Below are 17,500 nucleotides of genomic sequence, written 5' to 3'. Positions count from 1 at the left end.
CATAACTGGTTAAATTAATTTTTACTGTTTGAGACAAACAGGAACATTCTCAGACTCGGCTCCTGCCCACGGCGCCAAAATTACAAAATCGGATAAAGTGACGGTGATGTTGCTGTGCTTGGTGGGCCCACAAACCCTCTGGACCTGGACCCCCTAGAGGATCCAAGAGGATCCACCGAGAGGACGATGACAGACACCTCAGGAACACAGGTGAGCTGCTGCACGAGCTACCTGAGTTTCTGACCACCTCCTCCACCTCCTGACCACCTCCTCCAGGCCCTGACCACCTCCTCCAGGCCCTGACCACCTCCTCCAGGCCCTGACCACCTCCTCCAGGCCCTGACCACCTCCTCCAGGCCCTGACCACCTCCTCCAGGCCCTGACCACCTCCCCCAGGCCCTAACCACTTCTTCCAGGCCCTGACCACCTCCTCCAGGCTCTGATCACCTCCTCCAGGCTCTGATCACCTCCTCCAGGCTCTGATCACCTCCTCCAGGTTATGACCACCTCCTCTAAGCCCTGACCACCTCCTCTAAGCCCTGACCACCTCCTCCAGGCCCTGATCGCCTCCTCTAAGCCCTGACCACCTCCTCCAGGCCCTTACCACCTCTTCTAAGCCCTGACCACCTCCTCCAGGCCCTGACCTCCTCCCCCAGGCCCTGACCACCTCCTCTAAGCCCTGACCACCTCCTCCAGGCCCTGACCTCCTCCTCTAAGCCCTGACCTCCTCCCCCAGGCCCTGACCACCTCCTCTAAGCCCTGACCACCTCCTCTAAGCCCTGACCACCTCCTCCAGGCCCTGACCTCCTCCCCCAGGCCCTGACCGCCTCCTCTAAGCCCTGACCACCTCCTCTAAGCCCTGACCACCTCCCCCAGGCCCTGACCACCTCCTCCAGGCCCTGACCACCTCCTCTAAGCCCTGACCACCTCCTCCAGGCCCTGACCACCTCCCCCAGGCCCTGACCACCTCCTCCAGGCCCTGACCACCTCCCCCAGGCCCTGATCACCTCCTCCAGGCTCTGATCACCTCCTCCAGGCTCTGATCACCTCCTCCAGGTTATGATCACCTCCTCTAAGCCCTGACCACCTCCTCTAAGCCCTGACCACCTCCTCCAGGCCCTGACCGCCTCTTCTAAGCCCTGACCACCTCCTCCAGGCCCTGACCTCCTCCTCTAAGCCCTGACCTCCTCCCCCAGGCCCTGACCACCTCCTCTAAGCCCTGACCACCTCCTCTAAGCCCTGACCACCTCCTCCAGGCCCTGACCTCCTCCCCCAGGCCCTGACCGCCTCCTCTAAGCCCTGACCACCTCCTCTAAGCCCTGACCACCTCCCCCAGGCCCTGACCACCTCCTCCAGGCCCTGACCACCTCCTCTAAGCCCTGACCACCTCCTCCAGGCCCTGACCACCTCCTCTAAGCCCTGACCACCTCCCCCAGGCCCTGACCACCTCCTCCAGGCCCTGACCACCTCCTCTAAGCCCTGACCACCTCCTCTAAGCCCTGACCACCTCCTCCAGGCCCTGACCACCTCCCCCAGGCCCTGACCACCTCCTCCAGGCCCTGACCACCTCCCCCATGCCCTGACCACTTCTTCCAGGCCCTGACCACCTCCTCCAGGCTCTGATCACCTCCTCCAGGCTCTGATCACCTCCTCCAGGCCCTGACCACCTCCTCCAGGCTCTGACCACCTCCTCCAGGCCCTGATCACCTCCTCCAGGCCCTGACCACCTCCTCCAGGCTCTGGAGGAGGAAAACATGGAGGTACAGTGGTGTAAGAAAGGATTTTACTACCAGGAAAATTGTCTCATTATTGAAGATATTAAAACAACTTCTGCAGGAAAATGAAGCAGGAAACGAAGCTGGTTTCCTCACAGGACATTTAGTTTAAACGTGAAATACTAAACAGAAACTGTGACATTTACATTCTAATGTATTTTTTTTCTGTACAGGCCATTTTGTTTTATTATGTTTAATAATGGGTCTGTGAGGAGGGTCAGTGAGGAGGGTCAGTGAGGAGGGTCAGTGAGGAGGGTCAGTGAGGAGGGTCAGTGAGGAGGGTCTGTGAGGAGGGTCAGTGAGGAGGGTCAGTGAGGAGGGTCAGTGAGGAGGGACTGTGAGGAGGGTCAGTGAGGAGGGTCTGTGAGGAGGGACAGTGAGGAGGGTCAGTGAGGAGGGTCAGTGAGGAGGGTCAGTGAGGAGGGTCAGTGAGGAGGGTCAGTGAGGAGGGACTGTGAGGAAGGTCAGTGAGGAGGGTCTGTGAGGAGGGACAGTGAGGAGGGTCAGTGAGGAGGGTCAGTGAGGAGGGTCAGTGAGGAGGGTCAGTGAGGAGGGTCAGTGAGGAGGGTCAGTGAGGAGGGTCTGTGAGGGTCAGTGAGGAGGGTCAGTGAGGAGGGTCAGTGAGGAGGGACTGTGAGGAGGGTCAGTGAGGAGGGTCAGTGAGGAGGGTCAGTGAGGAGGGACTGTGAGGAGGGTCAGTGAGGAGGGACTGTGAGGAGGGTCTGTGAGGGTCAGTGAGGAGGGACTGTGAGGAGGGTCTGTGAGGGTCAGTGAGGAGGGTCAGTGAGGAGGGACAGTGAGGAGGGTCAGTGAGGAGGGTCAGTGAGGAGGGACTGTGAGGAGGGACTGTGAGGAGGGTCTGTGCAGCGCCACCCTCTGGCCTGGAGTCTCACTCACTCTGAGGTGAAGACATGACTCTAAACAAGTCGTGTGTTTGTTTTTTAAATGAATGGAGATCAGATCTTCTTTTTAATTTGACTTCTCTGTGTTCATCTTTTCCCAGATCCAGCTCCTCTAGGTAAATATATTTATCAGCAGGTAGAGCTGCGCTCTGAAACCTGACAACAAGCTAACTTTGTCAGTTTGTAGCGTAGCTTAGCAGCTGCTATATTTCTCTCTCCTCACAGCGCGGTGCTCTGAGACGTGTCTGTAACCTGTAACGTTAGTGAATCCTGATCAGGAAGCTGAGAGGCAGCCTTCAGGGACTAACCTGTGATACTGTTCCTGATAATCTGATGTTAAAGTCTGGATCAGGATCAGACAGATTAATCCAGAGGAAACTTTTCAGGATCCCTCAGAAACTCCTCACAGGGACTTTAATAAACTGATTTTTTTAAAGAGGAAACAAAACTTGATCGCTCGTTTAGAGCCTGGTGCTCTCTCTCTCTCTCTCTCACACACACACACACACACACACACACACACACACACACACACACACACACACACACACACACACACACACACACACTTCAGCCCAGAGTCTTTGTGGAAGTTGCTGACTGGTGTTGAGTTGTTTCTTTCTGTGGCAGCTCTCGGCTCTCGGCTCTGGACTCTGGGCTGTGAACAGGTCTCTCTGGTCTCTCCTGGTCTCTCCTGGTCTCTCTGGTCTCTCCTGGTCTCTCCTGGTCTCTCTGGTCTCTCCTGGTCTCTCCTGGTCTCTGCTGGTCTCTCCTGGTCTCTCCTGGTCTCTGCTGGTCTCTGGGTGAGCTCAAACCATCTGCTGGTCTTTTCTGCGTCGGGCTGTGACAGTCTCTCAGTCTGACCTCAGGCTGTGTTTGTTGTAGTGATGATGATGATGATGATGATGATGATGATTAGACTTTCATCTTTCCTTCTTTCCTTTCTTTCTCCTGTATCTGTCCTTTGCACCTTGTCTTTCCTTCTTCTCCTTTCCTTCATCCTTGTTCCTTCTTTCCTTCCCTCAGTAACCTTCCCTTGTTTCCTATCTCTCATAATCACCTTCCCCAGGTTTAACCTCCATCTCTCCTTGTTTCCTCTGCTCACTCCTTATCTTCCTGTTCATTTCCACTTTCCCTTCTTCTTCCCTTATCTCACCTCCTTGTTTCCTTGTTTCCTTGTCTCCTTGTCTCCTTGTCAGGTCATCCATCATGGATCGTGTCCTTGTCCTCGCTCTACTCTCATTGGTCACACCCCTGCTGGAGGCCAGTGACACGTGCACAGCGTCAGGGATGCCAGGAATGCCAGGTAGGTGTGTGTGTGTGTGTGTGTGTGTGTGTTTGTGTGTGTGTGTGTGTGTGTGTGTGTGTGTGTGTGTGTGTGTGTGTGTGTGTGTGTGTGTGTGTGTTGATTGTTCACTAACCTGTAAATCTTCAGGTATTCCTGGGATTCCTGGCAGAGACGGTCGAGAAGGACAGAAAGGAGAGAAAGGAGAGCCAGGTAACACACACACACACACACACACACACACACACACACACACACACACACACACACACACACACACACACACCTGGCTGTTGGTGATGACAGATGTTTCCTTGGCGTCTCAGGGGCCCCGTGGCGTGGCGGCGTGGGCCCTCAGCGGGGCCTGAAGGGGGAGCCGGGGCCGCTGGGATACACCGGGAAACGAGGCGAGAGCGGCGACCCGGGGACAGGGGGCAGCCTGGGCCAGCCTGGATCTCCAGGTCTACCAGGAGAACCAGGGTACCTCCTTCAGTTTTTCAGAGACCCTCTTTAAGGATCTGAGCAGAACCAGAACACGAGGAACAAAGGAAACTGGTTTTACTGGTCTCACTGGTCTCACTGGTCTTACTGGTCTCACTGGTCTCACTGGTCTCACTGGTCTTACTGGTATTTCTCTGGTCTTTTAACTGTATGTCATGTGGGTCACATCTCTGAGCCTCTGGTCTTGTCCCCTGTGGGTGCAGGACTGTGGGGGTCCAGCAGAAAGCGGCCTTCAGCGTGGCCAGAATAACCGACGTGCTCCCGGAGAAAAACAGCGTGATCCATTTCAGAACCGTCATCACCAACATCGAGGACGACTTCAACACGGCGACCGGACACTTCAGGTGAGTCAGCAGCTGCTGGGACTGACAGGTCTGACAGGTCTGACAGGTCTGACAGGTCTGACAGGTCCCAGGTTTTCAGGGGGGTCTGGATCCGGTTAGACAGGCTCAGCATGAAGGATCTGAAACCTGATGAAACAGAACGAGCTGTGGTCTCCCCCAGGTGCCGGGTCCCGGGGACGTACCACTTCCTGTTCCACGCGTCCATCGAGGACAGGCTGTGTGTGCTGATGAAGCTGGACAACAGGGAGCTGTCCAAGTTCTGTGACTACAGCCGCAACAGGAGACAGGTACCAACACACACACACACACACGCTCACACACACACACACACACACACACACACACACACACACACACACACACACACACACACACACACACACACACACACACACACACACACACACACACACACCTCAGAGCTTTACCTCAGGAGCTGTACTCATCACACTCTGATCCTGACCCAGGTCACCTCAGGCGGGCTGTCGGTCTACATGGCCCGGGACCAGGAGTTCTGGTTGGAGACCAAGGACTACAGAGGGATGAGGGGGGTACCCAACGGGTACAGCATCTTCTCGGGCTTCCTGCTCCACCCCCACTGATCAGTGACGACCTCTCCTGTCAGACGGCGTCAGAAACCAAACCACGTCTCTCCGTCTTCACCAGGATCCCAAAGAGAACCTGATCTCTTCTCACTTTCCCTCGTACTCTCCTTTTTAACCGAGCCACGCCTCAGACGTGGAGCTGTGTGTGAAATCTCTGTAAAGTGACGATGAAACAATAAAGCTCTCAGAATCAGACAGAGCCAGAGTTCTGCTTTCCACGACCCGGGTCCAACAAAACACACGTTGAAACTCTTTAAAGACTGGATGATCAGAGTCTAAGACGGGGAAACTGACTGTTAGTGAAACAAAGAGTCAGACTAAGAGCCAATCCAAGCCCCTGGTGTTACCCCTGGTGTTTGATGAAGTGTGTCTGTAGTTTGATGAAGGTGTGTCTGTAGTTTGATGAAGTGTGTCTGTAGTTTGATGAAGTGTGTCTGTAGTTTAATGAAGTGTGTCTGTATTTGATGAAGGTGTGTCTGTAGTTTGATGAAGGTGTGTCTAGTTTGATGAAGGTGTGTCTGTAGTTTGATGAAGTGTGTCTGTAGTTTGATGAAGTGTGTCTGTAGTTTGATGAAGTGTGTCTGTAGTTTGATGAAGTGTGTCTGTAGTTTGATGAAGGTGTGTCTGTAGTTTGATGAAGTGTGTCTGAAGTTTGATGAAGTGTGTCTGTAGTTTGATGAAGTGTGTCTGTAGTTTGATGAAGGTGTGTCTGTAGTTTGATGAAGTGTGTCTGTAGTTTGATGAAGGTGTGTCTGTAGTTTGATGAAGGTGTGTCTGTAGTTTGATGAAGTGTGTCTGTAGTTTGATGAAGGTGTGTCTGTAGTTTGATGAAGGTGTGTCTGTAGTTTGATGAAGGTGTGTCTGTAGTTTGATGAAGGTGTGTCTGTAGTTTGATGAAGGTGTGTCAGTAGTTTGATGAAGTGTGTCCGTAGTTTGATGAAGGTGTGTCTGTAGTTTGATGAAGGTGTGTCTGTAGTTTGATGAAGGTGTGTCTGTAGTTTGATGAATTGGTGTCTGTAGTCTGATGAAGGTGTGTCTGTAGTTTGATGAAGGTGTGTCTGTAGTTTGATGAAGGTGTGTCTGTAGTTTGATGAAGGTGTGTCTGTAGTTTGATGAAGGTGTGTCTGTAGTTTGATGAAGGTGTGTCTGTAGTTTGATGAAGGTGTGTCTGTAGTTTGATGAAGTGTGTCTGTAGTTTGATGAAGTGTGTCTGTAGTTTGATGAAGGTGTGTCTGTAGTTTGATGAAGTGTGTCTGTAGTTTGATGAAGGTGTGTCTGTAGTTTGATGAAGTGTGTCTGTAGTTTGATGAAGGTGTGTCTGTAGTTTGATGAAGGTGTGTCAGTAGTTTGATGAAGTGTGTCCGTAGTTTGATGAAGGTGTGTCTGTAGTTTGATGAAGGTGTGTCTGTAGTTTGATGAAGGTGTGTCTGTAGTTTGATGAATTGGTGTCTGTAGTCTGATGAAGGTGTGTCTGTAGTTTGATGAAGGTGTGTCTGTAGTTTGATGAAGGTGTGTCTGTAGTTTGATGAAGGTGTGTCTGTAGTTTGATGAAGGTGTGTCTGTAGTTTGATGAAGTGTGTCTGTAGTTTGATGAAGGTGTGTCTGTAGTTTGATGAAGGTGTGTCTGTAGTTTGATGAAGTGTGTCTGTAGTTTGATGAAGGTGTGTCTGTAGTTTGATGAAGTGTGTCTGTAGTTTGATGAAGTGTGTCTGTAGTTTGATGAAGATGTGTCTGTAGTTTGATGAAGGTGTGTCTCGGCTCTCTGTGAGCTGAAGGTGAAGATCTGAACAGCTCATCAAAGACCAACAGGGACCTGAGCTGAAACCAGGTCTCCTCTGATCCAGAGATCCAGTCCTTAGTGATCCATGTTTGAACTGTTGGTTGTATTTCAAAATCTGCTCTTATACTGATCTAGCTAACGCTGCTATAGTTACAGCTAATGCTTATAAAAGCTAATGCTAATAATAGCTACAGCGCTGTCAGATCAGGGCGACACACACACAGCAAACAGACGTCACCTCCATGGACTGGATTACATGACTGATGAGACAGCTAAGCTAGGAGAAGCTAACGCTAAGCTAATGTTACAGTATACAGAAGCCTCTGAATACTGTAACATTAGCTTAGCATAGCTTCTGTAGCTTTTGCAGCTCATCTGTCAGTTCATCATCACTCTGTAAAAACGTGTTAGGAGAAAACAGACGCTCTGACCACGACGGACGGAGAGACGGGGGGGGGGGGGGGGGGGGGGGGGATTTGCCCCAAAGTTCATAACCAGTCAGTCGGCAGTCAGGGGTGTGACATACAAGAGCTACCTGGGCAGGTAGATCTGCTCTTAGACCAGGAGCTCCCAGAATCCTGACCCTCTGAACGAGGGTCTGGATTTAGTTCTGGGTCTAAATTTACACCTGAAAAAGGCCCTACCTGGGGGGTGGTACCTGGGGGGTGGTACCTTTCCTGTAGGCTGAGCGTCTGATTGGTGGAGCAGCCTCAGTGCCCCCCTTCCTCCAGCTGTGCTGGTCTTGGTTTAGTTCCTTCTAACCAACGGTCTTCTCTGAGCCTGAAGGTGTGACTGTGTCTCTGTCCGTGTCCACTGTAGCTGTGTATTAGAGAAACCTCATGTATTTTGATACGTCACTGAAAACCATGTTTTCTAAAAACTCCGGCCAAAGTGAAGGTTTTGGAAAATGATGGTTTCATGGTTTAGTGCAGACGTCGGCAAACAGAGTTGTTGGTTCTCAAACGGCACAAAAAATATGGGTTTGGCGTGCTTCGAGACGCAGTAACCAGCAGATCTGCCCGCTGCGTGTGGACCTCAGTATTTCTGAAACCTGTGGGGGGGGTCCTCATTTTTTAACGTACCTGGCTACATGTGGACATGGTCTCTGTCAGCTCCCAGTGTTCCAGTCTAAAGAGTGACCCTGTAAACTAGAGACCTTCAGCTGAACCTGTCAGAGGAGATAGAATAGAATAGAATAGAATAGATAGAATAGAATAGAATGACTGCACTGACAGGATATAGAATAGAAAAGAATAGAATAGAATAGAATAGAATAGAACAGAATAGAATAGCTGCACCTCCAGGTCACAGCAGCTGTTCAGACTCAGAGAAAGAAAAAGAAAAGGAGGAAGTGAGAAAGAGAAAAGCTCAGATTTCTCAGGATAAATCTTCAGACCAACTCAGCGTCTGTTTGTTGTTTGTTTGTAGCTGCAGTAACAGAGGAAATTAAAGGTTTTGTGGAACAGATACTGAGTCCACGTCCACGCCCTGCCAGGAAACCAGCTGCAGCACAGAGGAAGTTCAGAGAAAACCAGAAGTTAATGTTGATTTGGAAGGTTTAATAACGCTTCATCATCAGATCTGCTCCAGGTGGAGCTCGACTTCACTTCGTGACAAACTTTCACTTCCTCTAAAGGACGGGTCTCTGTGTGGGACACGGTTTATATCAGAAAGTTAGAAACCACAGAGAGGAAATCCTGAGGTGACCTCTGACCTCTAACGGCACCGTGACACGGATAAAACACAAAGATGGTTCAGAAACAGAAAAATAACAGACTGAACAGAGAGAAAACAACGAGTCCACGTCAGTCCGGCTGATCTGGACTCAGAGACCAACCCAAACCTCGGCCCAGTGCAGACAAAGGCCGGAGAACCAGAACCAAAACAACATGGCTGCCAGCGCTCACAGTCACCAAAAACCACAGAAGAAGCTGAATATTCACCAGCTCCAGCTCCTGGGATCTGAACGTTTGACCGTTTGTTGTTTTTTAGGAGTTGGGCTAAAACCAGCTGAAGCGTTTGTTTGTTCATGGAGTAAAATATGAATGAAAGTAAAAACAATCCTCAACATTTCCTCTGATACAGCTCACACGTCTGCTCGCATCATTTTACTGCTGCGTTCCCCGCTGAGATCTACACACGTCCTCACTGCCTCACCCCACACAGCCCAACCAACTTTAATCACCACACCAGGAGACACCAGGAGACACCAGGAGACACCAGGGGTCCAGGAGAAACCAGGAGACACCAGGACACACCAGGAGACACCAGGAGACACCAGGAGACACCAGGAGACACCAGGAGACACCAGGACACACCAGGAGAAACCAGGAGACACCAGGAGAAACCAGGAGAAACCAGGAGACACCAGGACACACCAGGACACACCAGGAGACACCAGGAGACACCAGGAGAAACCAGGAGACACCAGGAGAAACCAGGAGAAACCAGGAGACACCAGGAGACACCAGGAGAAACCAGGAGACACCAGGAGAAACCAGGAGAAACCAGGAGACACCAGGAGAAACCAGGAGAAACCAGGAGACACCAGGAGACACCAGGAGACACCAGGAGAAACCAGGAGACACCAGGAGAAACCAGGAGACACCAGGACACACCAGGAGAAACCAGGAGACACCAGGAGACACCAGGAGAAACCAGGAGACACCAGGACACACCAGGAGAAACCAGGAGACACCAGGAGACACCAGGAGAAACCAGGAGACACCAGGAGAAACCAGGAGAAACCAGGAGCACAGCAGGAGCACAGCAGGAGCACAGCAGGAGCACAGCAGGAGAACAGCAGGAGCACAGCAGGAGCACAGCAGGAGAACAGGGTTAGAGAGGAGGAGACAGAGGGAGTTCAGCAGGTAAAGGAGAAGAAACATGTTTTCTCAGAGACACAGAGTTGAAAACTAAAGTCCTGACTGAAAGCTCACATGAATAAAGTTCACAGGATGAAGAGAATCACTTTGAGTTTTTAAAGAAAAATACTTTAAACACAGAAAAAGAGAAAAACAGGAAAACAGAAAAACAGGAAAACAGAAAAACAGAAAAACAGAAAAACAGCACCTAGAGTTTAACATCACTTCATCTCCTGCTGAAGCAGATTAACCCCCAGATGAACGTGTCAGGAACTAAACGCACTTCAGACGCCGTCTGCAGCGTTCACAGCATCAACACACAAACATGTCCCTGATCTGAGACAGAGGACAGAGGAAACATCAAACCACAGATCAGTGAGAAACCAACATGAACGCTTCAGCCACGAGTCAGAAAACCTCTGAGCTCAGAGTCCTGAACCAGTCTGAGTGAAGACCAACAGAGCCCAGACCAGAGCCCAGACCAGAGCCCAGACCAGATCCCACACCAGTCTGGCCAACACTTCTACTTCCTGTTTCTCCCTGACTGAGCCGCTGCTCCGACCCTGAGACAGATCAGCTCCTCGTCTCCACGACTCAGCGATTGACTCAGCGCTCCCCACAGCACGCCGCCAAACCTGCAAATGGTGAGAGCTTTGATCTTATTGTAGAAACAGGTTAAAACAAACGTTTTCAGTCTTATTGTAGAAACAGGTTAAAACAACCGTTTTCATCTTATTGTAGAAACAGGTTAAAACAAACGTTTACACCAACAGAGAGGGACAGACGTCTGATTCTGGGGCTGGCTCTGCAGCTTTTTTCTCCAAAGCTTCTTGAGTTGAACTGTCTCTGTGTTTCATGATTAAACGACTAAACGACGAAGCTTTGGAGAAAACGTCGTCCACCTGAAGAGCTGGAGCTGATTTTACTTTATTCAAAGTGTTAAAATGTAAATCTGATGCAGAAACTAAGTCTTCAGAAACCAAGTGACTAAAAGACTCTTTCCAGATCAGACCTGAGTCTCTGACAGATCGTTGATAAACTGTGTCTGATCTCTGTTTGTCCTCTGCTGTTCACTTGGAAACTTTAGAAACTTCAGAAACTTCAGAAACTTTAGAAACATCAGAAACTTTAGAAACTTCAGAAACTTTAGAAACTTCAGAAACTTCAGAAACTTTAGAAACATCAGAAACTTTAGAAACTTCAGAAACTTTAGAAACTTTAGAAACTTTAGAAACTTTAGAAACTTTGTAAACTTCACTTCAGAGGAAGAGATTAAAAGAGTAAAAAGAGTAAATCTAAACATCAGGTTTCAGACTGGATCTGTGGTTGGATTTATTCTAACAGTGAGGGTCTGACATGTTCTGGTTCTGGTTCAGGCTGATGGTTCTGGTTCGTCCCCACATGTTGAAACTGTCAAACATCCCCATAAACCTCAAAGACCGGTTTCTGTGTGTGTGTGTGTGTGTGTGTGTGTGTGTGTGTGTGTGTGTGTGTGTGTGTGTGTGTGTGTGTGTGTGTGTGTGTGTGTGTGCTGACTCAGGCCCTCTGGTGGCTGAGCTGCTGTACTGCAGCGGTTCTTCTCCTGCTCCACGTTGACCCGGGACTCTCACAGTTCTGCAGCGGCGGGCCCCCTGGGATCCCTGGGATACCGGGCACACACGGTCCAAACGGGCTGGACGGTCAGAGAGGAGAGAAAGGAGACCCAGGTGGGTTCAGTCCAGAGTTTCTGACTTTAATCTGTTTCTTTGTTTCACTCGCTGATTTAATCTGAGCTGTTTTCAAACTCCGCTTTATTTAAATGAACATGTGGACACGTCCAACACGTGTGAATTATCATGATTTGTTCTGATTAATCTGTCATGAGATACGATAAAATGATTAAAAACAAAATAATAGATTAAAATGAATTAAAGTAAAAAGAAAAAATAATTAAAATGAAAAAAAAAAGAATCAAAACTTTACTTAAATAAAATGTTTTTAAATAAAAAAATGAAATACAATTATTGAAATTAATTTAAACAACAAAAATGATTTAGAATCCAAATCAAAACAAAATGATTTAAAGTAAAATGAAAAATATTTAAATGAATTAAATGAAGGTGATATATGATGTGATTTTTGTTATGACCTCCTGCAGATGTAAATTAGCTTTAAGCTAACTCTGGTTCAACACATCCAACGGTGACGTTTATGTAAATATTATCATGGTCCCTGTGATAATAAATAAAAAAATATTTATAAAATAAATAAAAACGAAGTAAGTTGAAATACCATGATTAGAGAAACTGAATGAAGATAAAAAAAAAAAAATAAATACGTTTTAAAAAATGATCAGTTCAGAAAATAAAGCTAGTTTAATGTCTGTAATCAAATGATGAGATGAAAGCTCTGCTGTGAACTGACTCCGTCACTAACGAGCCGTTAAAGCTGCAGAGCTGAAACCGTGAGGTGGAGAAACACTGACGGTTTGACCTTTGACCTCTGATCGACGCAGCCTGAGAGTTTTTATTTTTGTTTGAAAGATTTCTGCTCGTTATTAAATCGGTCGTCGTCTGATTCTCTCTGTCTGTGGCGTCTGTCTGCAGGTGAGGCGGGTCAACCAGTCAGGGGCCAGAAGGGGTCACAAGGTGCCCGGGGGCCCCCTGGGCGGCCGGGTTTGAAGGGGGACGTGGGTCTTCCAGGACCGCCTGGTAATCCAGGCCTGCCGGGGGAGAAGGGGCGTCCCTTCAACCCGTCCACCATGGACAAATCCTTCTTCTCCAACAAACGGGACAAAGAGGAGGCGCCGCAGCTGGACGCCACGCTGGACTTCAACAGGTCGGTTCAGAGCCGGATGCTGAGGTCTCAGAGGGTGTTTTTATTGTTTGACCTTAAACTAAAGGAGTGAAAGGTGAATCTGTGTTTGACGGCGCAGACGGCGCAGACGGCGCAGACGGCGCAGACGAGCAGCTGTGAGTACAAACTGACCTGGTCCCTGTCTGATGTGTTTCCCACAGTGAGATCCTACCAGACCTGGACCAGAGGTTCAGAGGAGAAACCCTGAGCGGTGGAGTCTACACCAGCTCCATCAGAGGCGTTTACTTCTTCAGCTTCCACATCTCAGCCAGGAGCAAGGTCAGTGTGAGCACGCCACCTGCTGGTGCTGTTAGGGCGGGGTTTTCGGCACCACGCCATGATCGGTTCATGTTTCCCTCGTCTCCATCACCGTCTCCCGTCTGCTCCCATCAGGAGTGTGTTCAGCTGATGAAGGGCGCCGACGTCCAGCTCAAGCTCTGCGACTGGTCCGAGGGCTTCCTGGTCAACTCGGGGTCGGCCATGTTGGAGCTGGAGGTCGGGGACACGGTGTCGCTGCAGCTCGCCTCCTTCAACAACATGGTGACCACCCAGGACACCAGCCACACCTTCAGCGGCTTCCTGCTCTTCCCCACGGGCTAACGGCGGCTCGTGATCCACCAAACCGTCTCTGAGGCGTCACAGACTCCTCCCCTCACCGCCCGATCCATGAAAACAGCTCCGTGTTTGTGGAGGATCAGTTTCTCTGAGAACACGACCACAGCAGGAAAAACACTTCAGACACGACCTGAAACCTTCACCTGAAACCCCCCAACACCTGACACCTCCCAACACCTGAAACCTTCACCTGAAACCCCCCAACACCTGAAACCCCCCAACACCTGAAACCTCCCAACACCTGACACCTCCCAACACCTGAAACCTTCACCTGAAACCCCCCAACACCTGAAACCTTCACCTGAAACCTCCCAACACCTGACACCTCCCAACACCTGAAACCTTCACCTGAAACCCCCCAACACCTGAAACCTTCACCTGAAACCCCCCAACACCTGAAACCTTCACCTGAAACCTCCCAACACCTGAGACCTTCACCTGAAACCCCCCAACACCTGAAACCTTCACCTGAAACCTCCCAACACCTGAAACCTCCCAACACCTGAAACCTTCACCTGAAACCCCCCATCACCTGAAACCTTCACCTGTTCACTCTGAGTCCAATCCACACGTTCATTAAAGCGAGCTCTGCTTCCTGTCTCTGAGCCTCACCTCTCTGTTTTACAAAGTCTGAAAAACTTTCACTAACCTTTGATTTTTGCTCTCCTAACCTCAGACACAGGCTGGTAAAGTAGTTATAAAAATAATAGTAGTAATAATAATAATAATAATAATAATAATAATAATAATAATAATAATAATAATAATAATAATAATAATAATAATAATAAATTATCACTCAGGCTGGTAAAGTAGTTATAATAATAATAGTAATAATAATAATAATAATAATAATAATAATAATAATAATAATAATAATAATAATAATAATAATAATAACAATAATAAATTATCATTCAGGCTGGTAAAGTAGTGATGGAGGGGACTCGTCATAGACCTGATGACTGAACGTCAGCTGGTGCCAGATCCGCCCCCCCCACAGAGCCAAAAACACTTTGGATTTGAAACTAACTCAAAGATACAAACAGCGCCCTGTGAGGGAGGAGTTCAGCCTGATTCTGATATTTCAGTCACAGTTCATCTTCTCACAGATAAAATCTGCTGATCAGTTTCTTTACTGAGGGGGTCCCTGGGAAACCGTTAACATGAGGTTTTATCTGTGAGCTGATCAGAGCAGGAAACATGAGTCTGTTAACACAGAAAACACAAACTGATGAGGGAAATTAATCAATCAAATAATAATCAATCACTGAGGATGGACTTTAATGATTTCAGGAGCATCTGGTCCCCACAGGGTCCACAGGAAGAGCTACGGCCCTCAGACGGGTCCCTGATGACCCCTGCTTCAGAGCATGCTGTAGCCTCATCAGATGGAGAATGCTGCCCCCCTGTGGTCAAAGTGGAAACAGCATTCTGGATCAAAACACTGAAAATTGACACTTTAAAAAAAGAAAAAGGATTGAGATGCTGAGGTAGGGGAGGACGGGGTAATGTGAGACACTTTTTACATTTGCTCCCCTTTAAGCGAGCTAAAACGATGTATCAGTAAAATTTACACATTTCCCACTAATTGAGGAAGTTTCCTAACAAAGGAAATGATCAGAGAGTATTCAGGATGAAGGGCAGTGAAAATATGATTGTTTTAAAGAAGTGGTCTCATGTCTCAGTTTAGCCCAGCTCAGAGGGAAAGTGAGACAGACCAGAGAAACCAAACTGATCTACTTTATCCACTCTGAAACAACGAGAACATCACATGTTGTGACAGTAAAATCCTGACAGTCACCTCAACAACCGCACACTGAAGAGCTGATATCAGACGAGTGAATCACAGGGTTTGGTCAATAAAGCGTTTTTTTTTTACCTCAATACTTAGAATTAACTCTGAACAAAATCAAATATAACGAGATATAATCCAACATGTTTCACAGTTTCTCTGTTGCTTTGGTTCATTTCTCAGATCAGAATTAAAATCCTCTAAACTCCTCGTTCAATCTTCATCATTGTGTCACTGCTCATCAGAAACAGTTTCTCATTTTTTAAACCAGTTACAGACGGTTTGGGACGTCCATTCAAACCACTGTGTACTTTCTGTTTCCTACACGATCAGCTGATTCTGTCCTGTTGATCAAAACAGATTATCATGGGTCTCTGTTGAACAGTCTCACCCCCCACCACAGTTAGTCCTCAGCTCATCTCATCAGTCTGTACATGAACAAAGGCTGAACATGTTATCATACATGTCAAACATCTTTCCTCACAATCTGTCTGGATCAGTAACTTACTCCCTGGTCAGTCTTGACTTTGTTTAACAAACGTAAATGTGTGAAGCATCAGATCAACCAATGAAAAGCTCAAAGGCTCGTCTCATGAAGCATCAGATGGTCAGTATGTCTGTGCTCTTCACTTTGTGCAGACAGTGGAAACTAATTTCCTGTGAAGGCCAGTAAAGATGTGTAACACTTGTGGACAGGGGCGTAGCTACAATTAGGCAAACACAGGCAGTTACCTGGGGCCCCAAGATTCCCAGGGGCCCCCAAAGCATCTCTTAAAAACTGATTTATGAAGTTCTCTTCAGTTGAAAGCATTTCTTTTTTCTAAATCTTACTTCACATGCTTCAAAATCCATCAAAGTCTTAATCTTTAATGATGGTTTTGGGTCCTCCCCCTCCCTTCTTATTCAATGGGCTATTCCATGTTACAACACATCTGAACATTTGATTCAGGAAGAAAGTGGTAAAAACACTTTTTACCATTTTTTTTCTTATTTTCAACCAAGTGTGAAATAAAACCAATGTTGCTCTGAGATCTGAGATAAACATATCAGACTTTTAGGATTTTAAGGACTTTATCTAGCCCAGGAAACAGGATCATTTTCTCTAAATCGAACTTTTGGAGTTGGTGATAAACATTGTTGTATAAATCTCTTTTTTGGAAACATAACTCACTGGACAGGGGGTCAAATAAAAATACATTCACTTTAAAATAATAGTACCAAAAAGTATGCTAACTGTAAATATCACCTCTTTCAGTAGATTTGTTTCCACTTTGATGTTGTGCTTGATATTTACATATTTTTTCTTTACTAAATTATTTTTTTCAATATTTACCTATTGTAATGTTTTTCACTTCATCCTTTCTTGTTTGTTCCTGTTACTCTGTAAATTCCCCACTGTGGGACAAATAAGCTTCAATGGACCATAAAAGATTTCAAATCCAGGACAAAGTGGACTAAATGATGGATTCACTTTTTTCTAAATCAAACTAAAGTACAGAACTTGAGGAAATGCATTTAGTTGTGTTAAGTTAGCATGTACAAGATTAGCACTGTGTCATGCCTTGATTCTGGGAAAGAGACAGTGGACCCAGGGAAGGCCAGTCTAGCTCTGAGGAAGAGGAGTTACAAGGACATGGAGGGCCCCATGGACTGGGTTTGCCTTGGGCCCCCAAACCACTAGATACGCCCCTGGTTGTGGATCATGTTCTCAATCACCGGCTCACAACGGCAGAAAACTCTAACCACAGCAGACAACTTATTACTCCAAGATTTAGGTTTGTGCCAACATCAGTTTGTCCGTAGTTAACCTAAAAAATATGTGATCACTGTCTCACTTTACCCCACTGCCACAGTATTCAACCAAACACCCTCTCTTAGAGGATCAGACTGATCTTCATCACATGGTTTCATATGTTGATAGATCATCAACGTATATGACAAAAGTTTTTCTACCTGAATCAATTTGCTTTGGCACAACAGCTGATTAAGACGACAGCATGGCCAAGGGGAAATGGGAGGGGCTTAAAAACATAATGGTCAGGTGACCACAGATATGATCTGTTGCCTGGATACAGGGGGTGTCTCACATTACCCCGCTCTCCCCTAAAAGTGAACATTTAGTTTTTTTAGGAAAGTCCTGCAGACTCCACCTTAAAGGACTGGATCAGTCTCTGTCTCTGCAGAGCAGCAGCTCTGGTC

At 47.7% G+C, this 17,500-nt stretch overlaps 2 protein-coding genes across 5 annotated transcripts; both read left to right on the top strand.

The window, feature by feature from the left end:
• The first annotated feature begins 3,265 nt into the window (after positions 1-3,265).
• Positions 3,266-5,605, top strand: LOC141801612 (complement C1q subcomponent subunit C-like). 4 transcript variants are annotated; one of them, XM_074685144.1, is made up of 9 exons: positions 3,350-3,399; positions 3,439-3,480; positions 3,704-3,746; positions 3,877-3,983; positions 4,113-4,175; positions 4,289-4,442; positions 4,667-4,807; positions 4,968-5,094; positions 5,275-5,605. In XM_074685144.1, exons 4-9 carry the CDS (start codon positions 3,887-3,889, stop codon positions 5,407-5,409), a joined length of 717 nt encoding a protein of 238 aa, XP_074541245.1. In that variant the 5' UTR covers positions 3,350-3,399; positions 3,439-3,480; positions 3,704-3,746; positions 3,877-3,886; the 3' UTR covers positions 5,410-5,605. The 4 variants fall into 4 exon arrangements, with proteins under 4 accessions (XP_074542033.1, XP_074542806.1, XP_074543589.1 ...); XM_074686705.1 differs by lacking the exon at positions 3,704-3,746 and having other exon boundaries at positions 3,288-3,399; XM_074685932.1 differs by lacking the exon at positions 3,704-3,746 and having other exon boundaries at positions 3,266-3,452.
• Positions 5,606-10,647: 5,042 nt separating this feature from the next.
• Positions 10,648-13,801, top strand: c1qb (complement component 1, q subcomponent, B chain). The gene is made up of 5 exons (XM_074673626.1): positions 10,648-10,700; positions 11,597-11,762; positions 12,642-12,873; positions 13,053-13,170; positions 13,285-13,801. Exons 1-5 carry the CDS (start codon positions 10,698-10,700, stop codon positions 13,489-13,491), a joined length of 726 nt encoding a protein of 241 aa, XP_074529727.1. The 5' UTR covers positions 10,648-10,697; the 3' UTR covers positions 13,492-13,801.
• Positions 13,802-17,500: the final 3,699 nt, after the last annotated feature.

Source organism: Halichoeres trimaculatus, unplaced genomic scaffold (genome assembly GCF_033239565.1).
Source record: "Halichoeres trimaculatus isolate MK-OKI-2021-1 unplaced genomic scaffold, fHalTri1.1 fHalTri1_scaffold_1, whole genome shotgun sequence".
Lineage (NCBI taxonomy): Eukaryota > Metazoa > Chordata > Actinopteri > Labriformes > Labridae > Halichoeres > Halichoeres trimaculatus.
The sequence above is the reverse complement of the archived record's forward strand: the minus strand, read 5'-3'. Positions and strand labels throughout refer to the sequence as shown.

What these genes read in the sequence shown, in the direction of transcription:
- LOC141801612 (XM_074685932.1), top strand. Translation starts at nt 3,887, where the DNA reads ATGGATCGTGTCCTTGTCCTCGCTCTACTCTCATTGGTCACACCCCTG. An exon ending in AGGGATGCCAGGAATGCCAG is followed by an intron (nt 3,984 to 4,112) that starts GTAGGTGTGTGT and finishes GTAAATCTTCAG; the next exon opens with GTATTCCTGGGATTCCTGGC. An exon ending in ACAGCCGCAACAGGAGACAG is followed by an intron (nt 5,095 to 5,274) that starts GTACCAACACAC and finishes ATCCTGACCCAG; the next exon opens with GTCACCTCAGGCGGGCTGTC.
- c1qb (XM_074673626.1), top strand. An exon ending in GCCACGCTGGACTTCAACAG is followed by an intron (nt 12,874 to 13,052) that starts GTCGGTTCAGAG and finishes TGTTTCCCACAG; the next exon opens with TGAGATCCTACCAGACCTGG. An exon ending in ACATCTCAGCCAGGAGCAAG is followed by an intron (nt 13,171 to 13,284) that starts GTCAGTGTGAGC and finishes TGCTCCCATCAG; the next exon opens with GAGTGTGTTCAGCTGATGAA.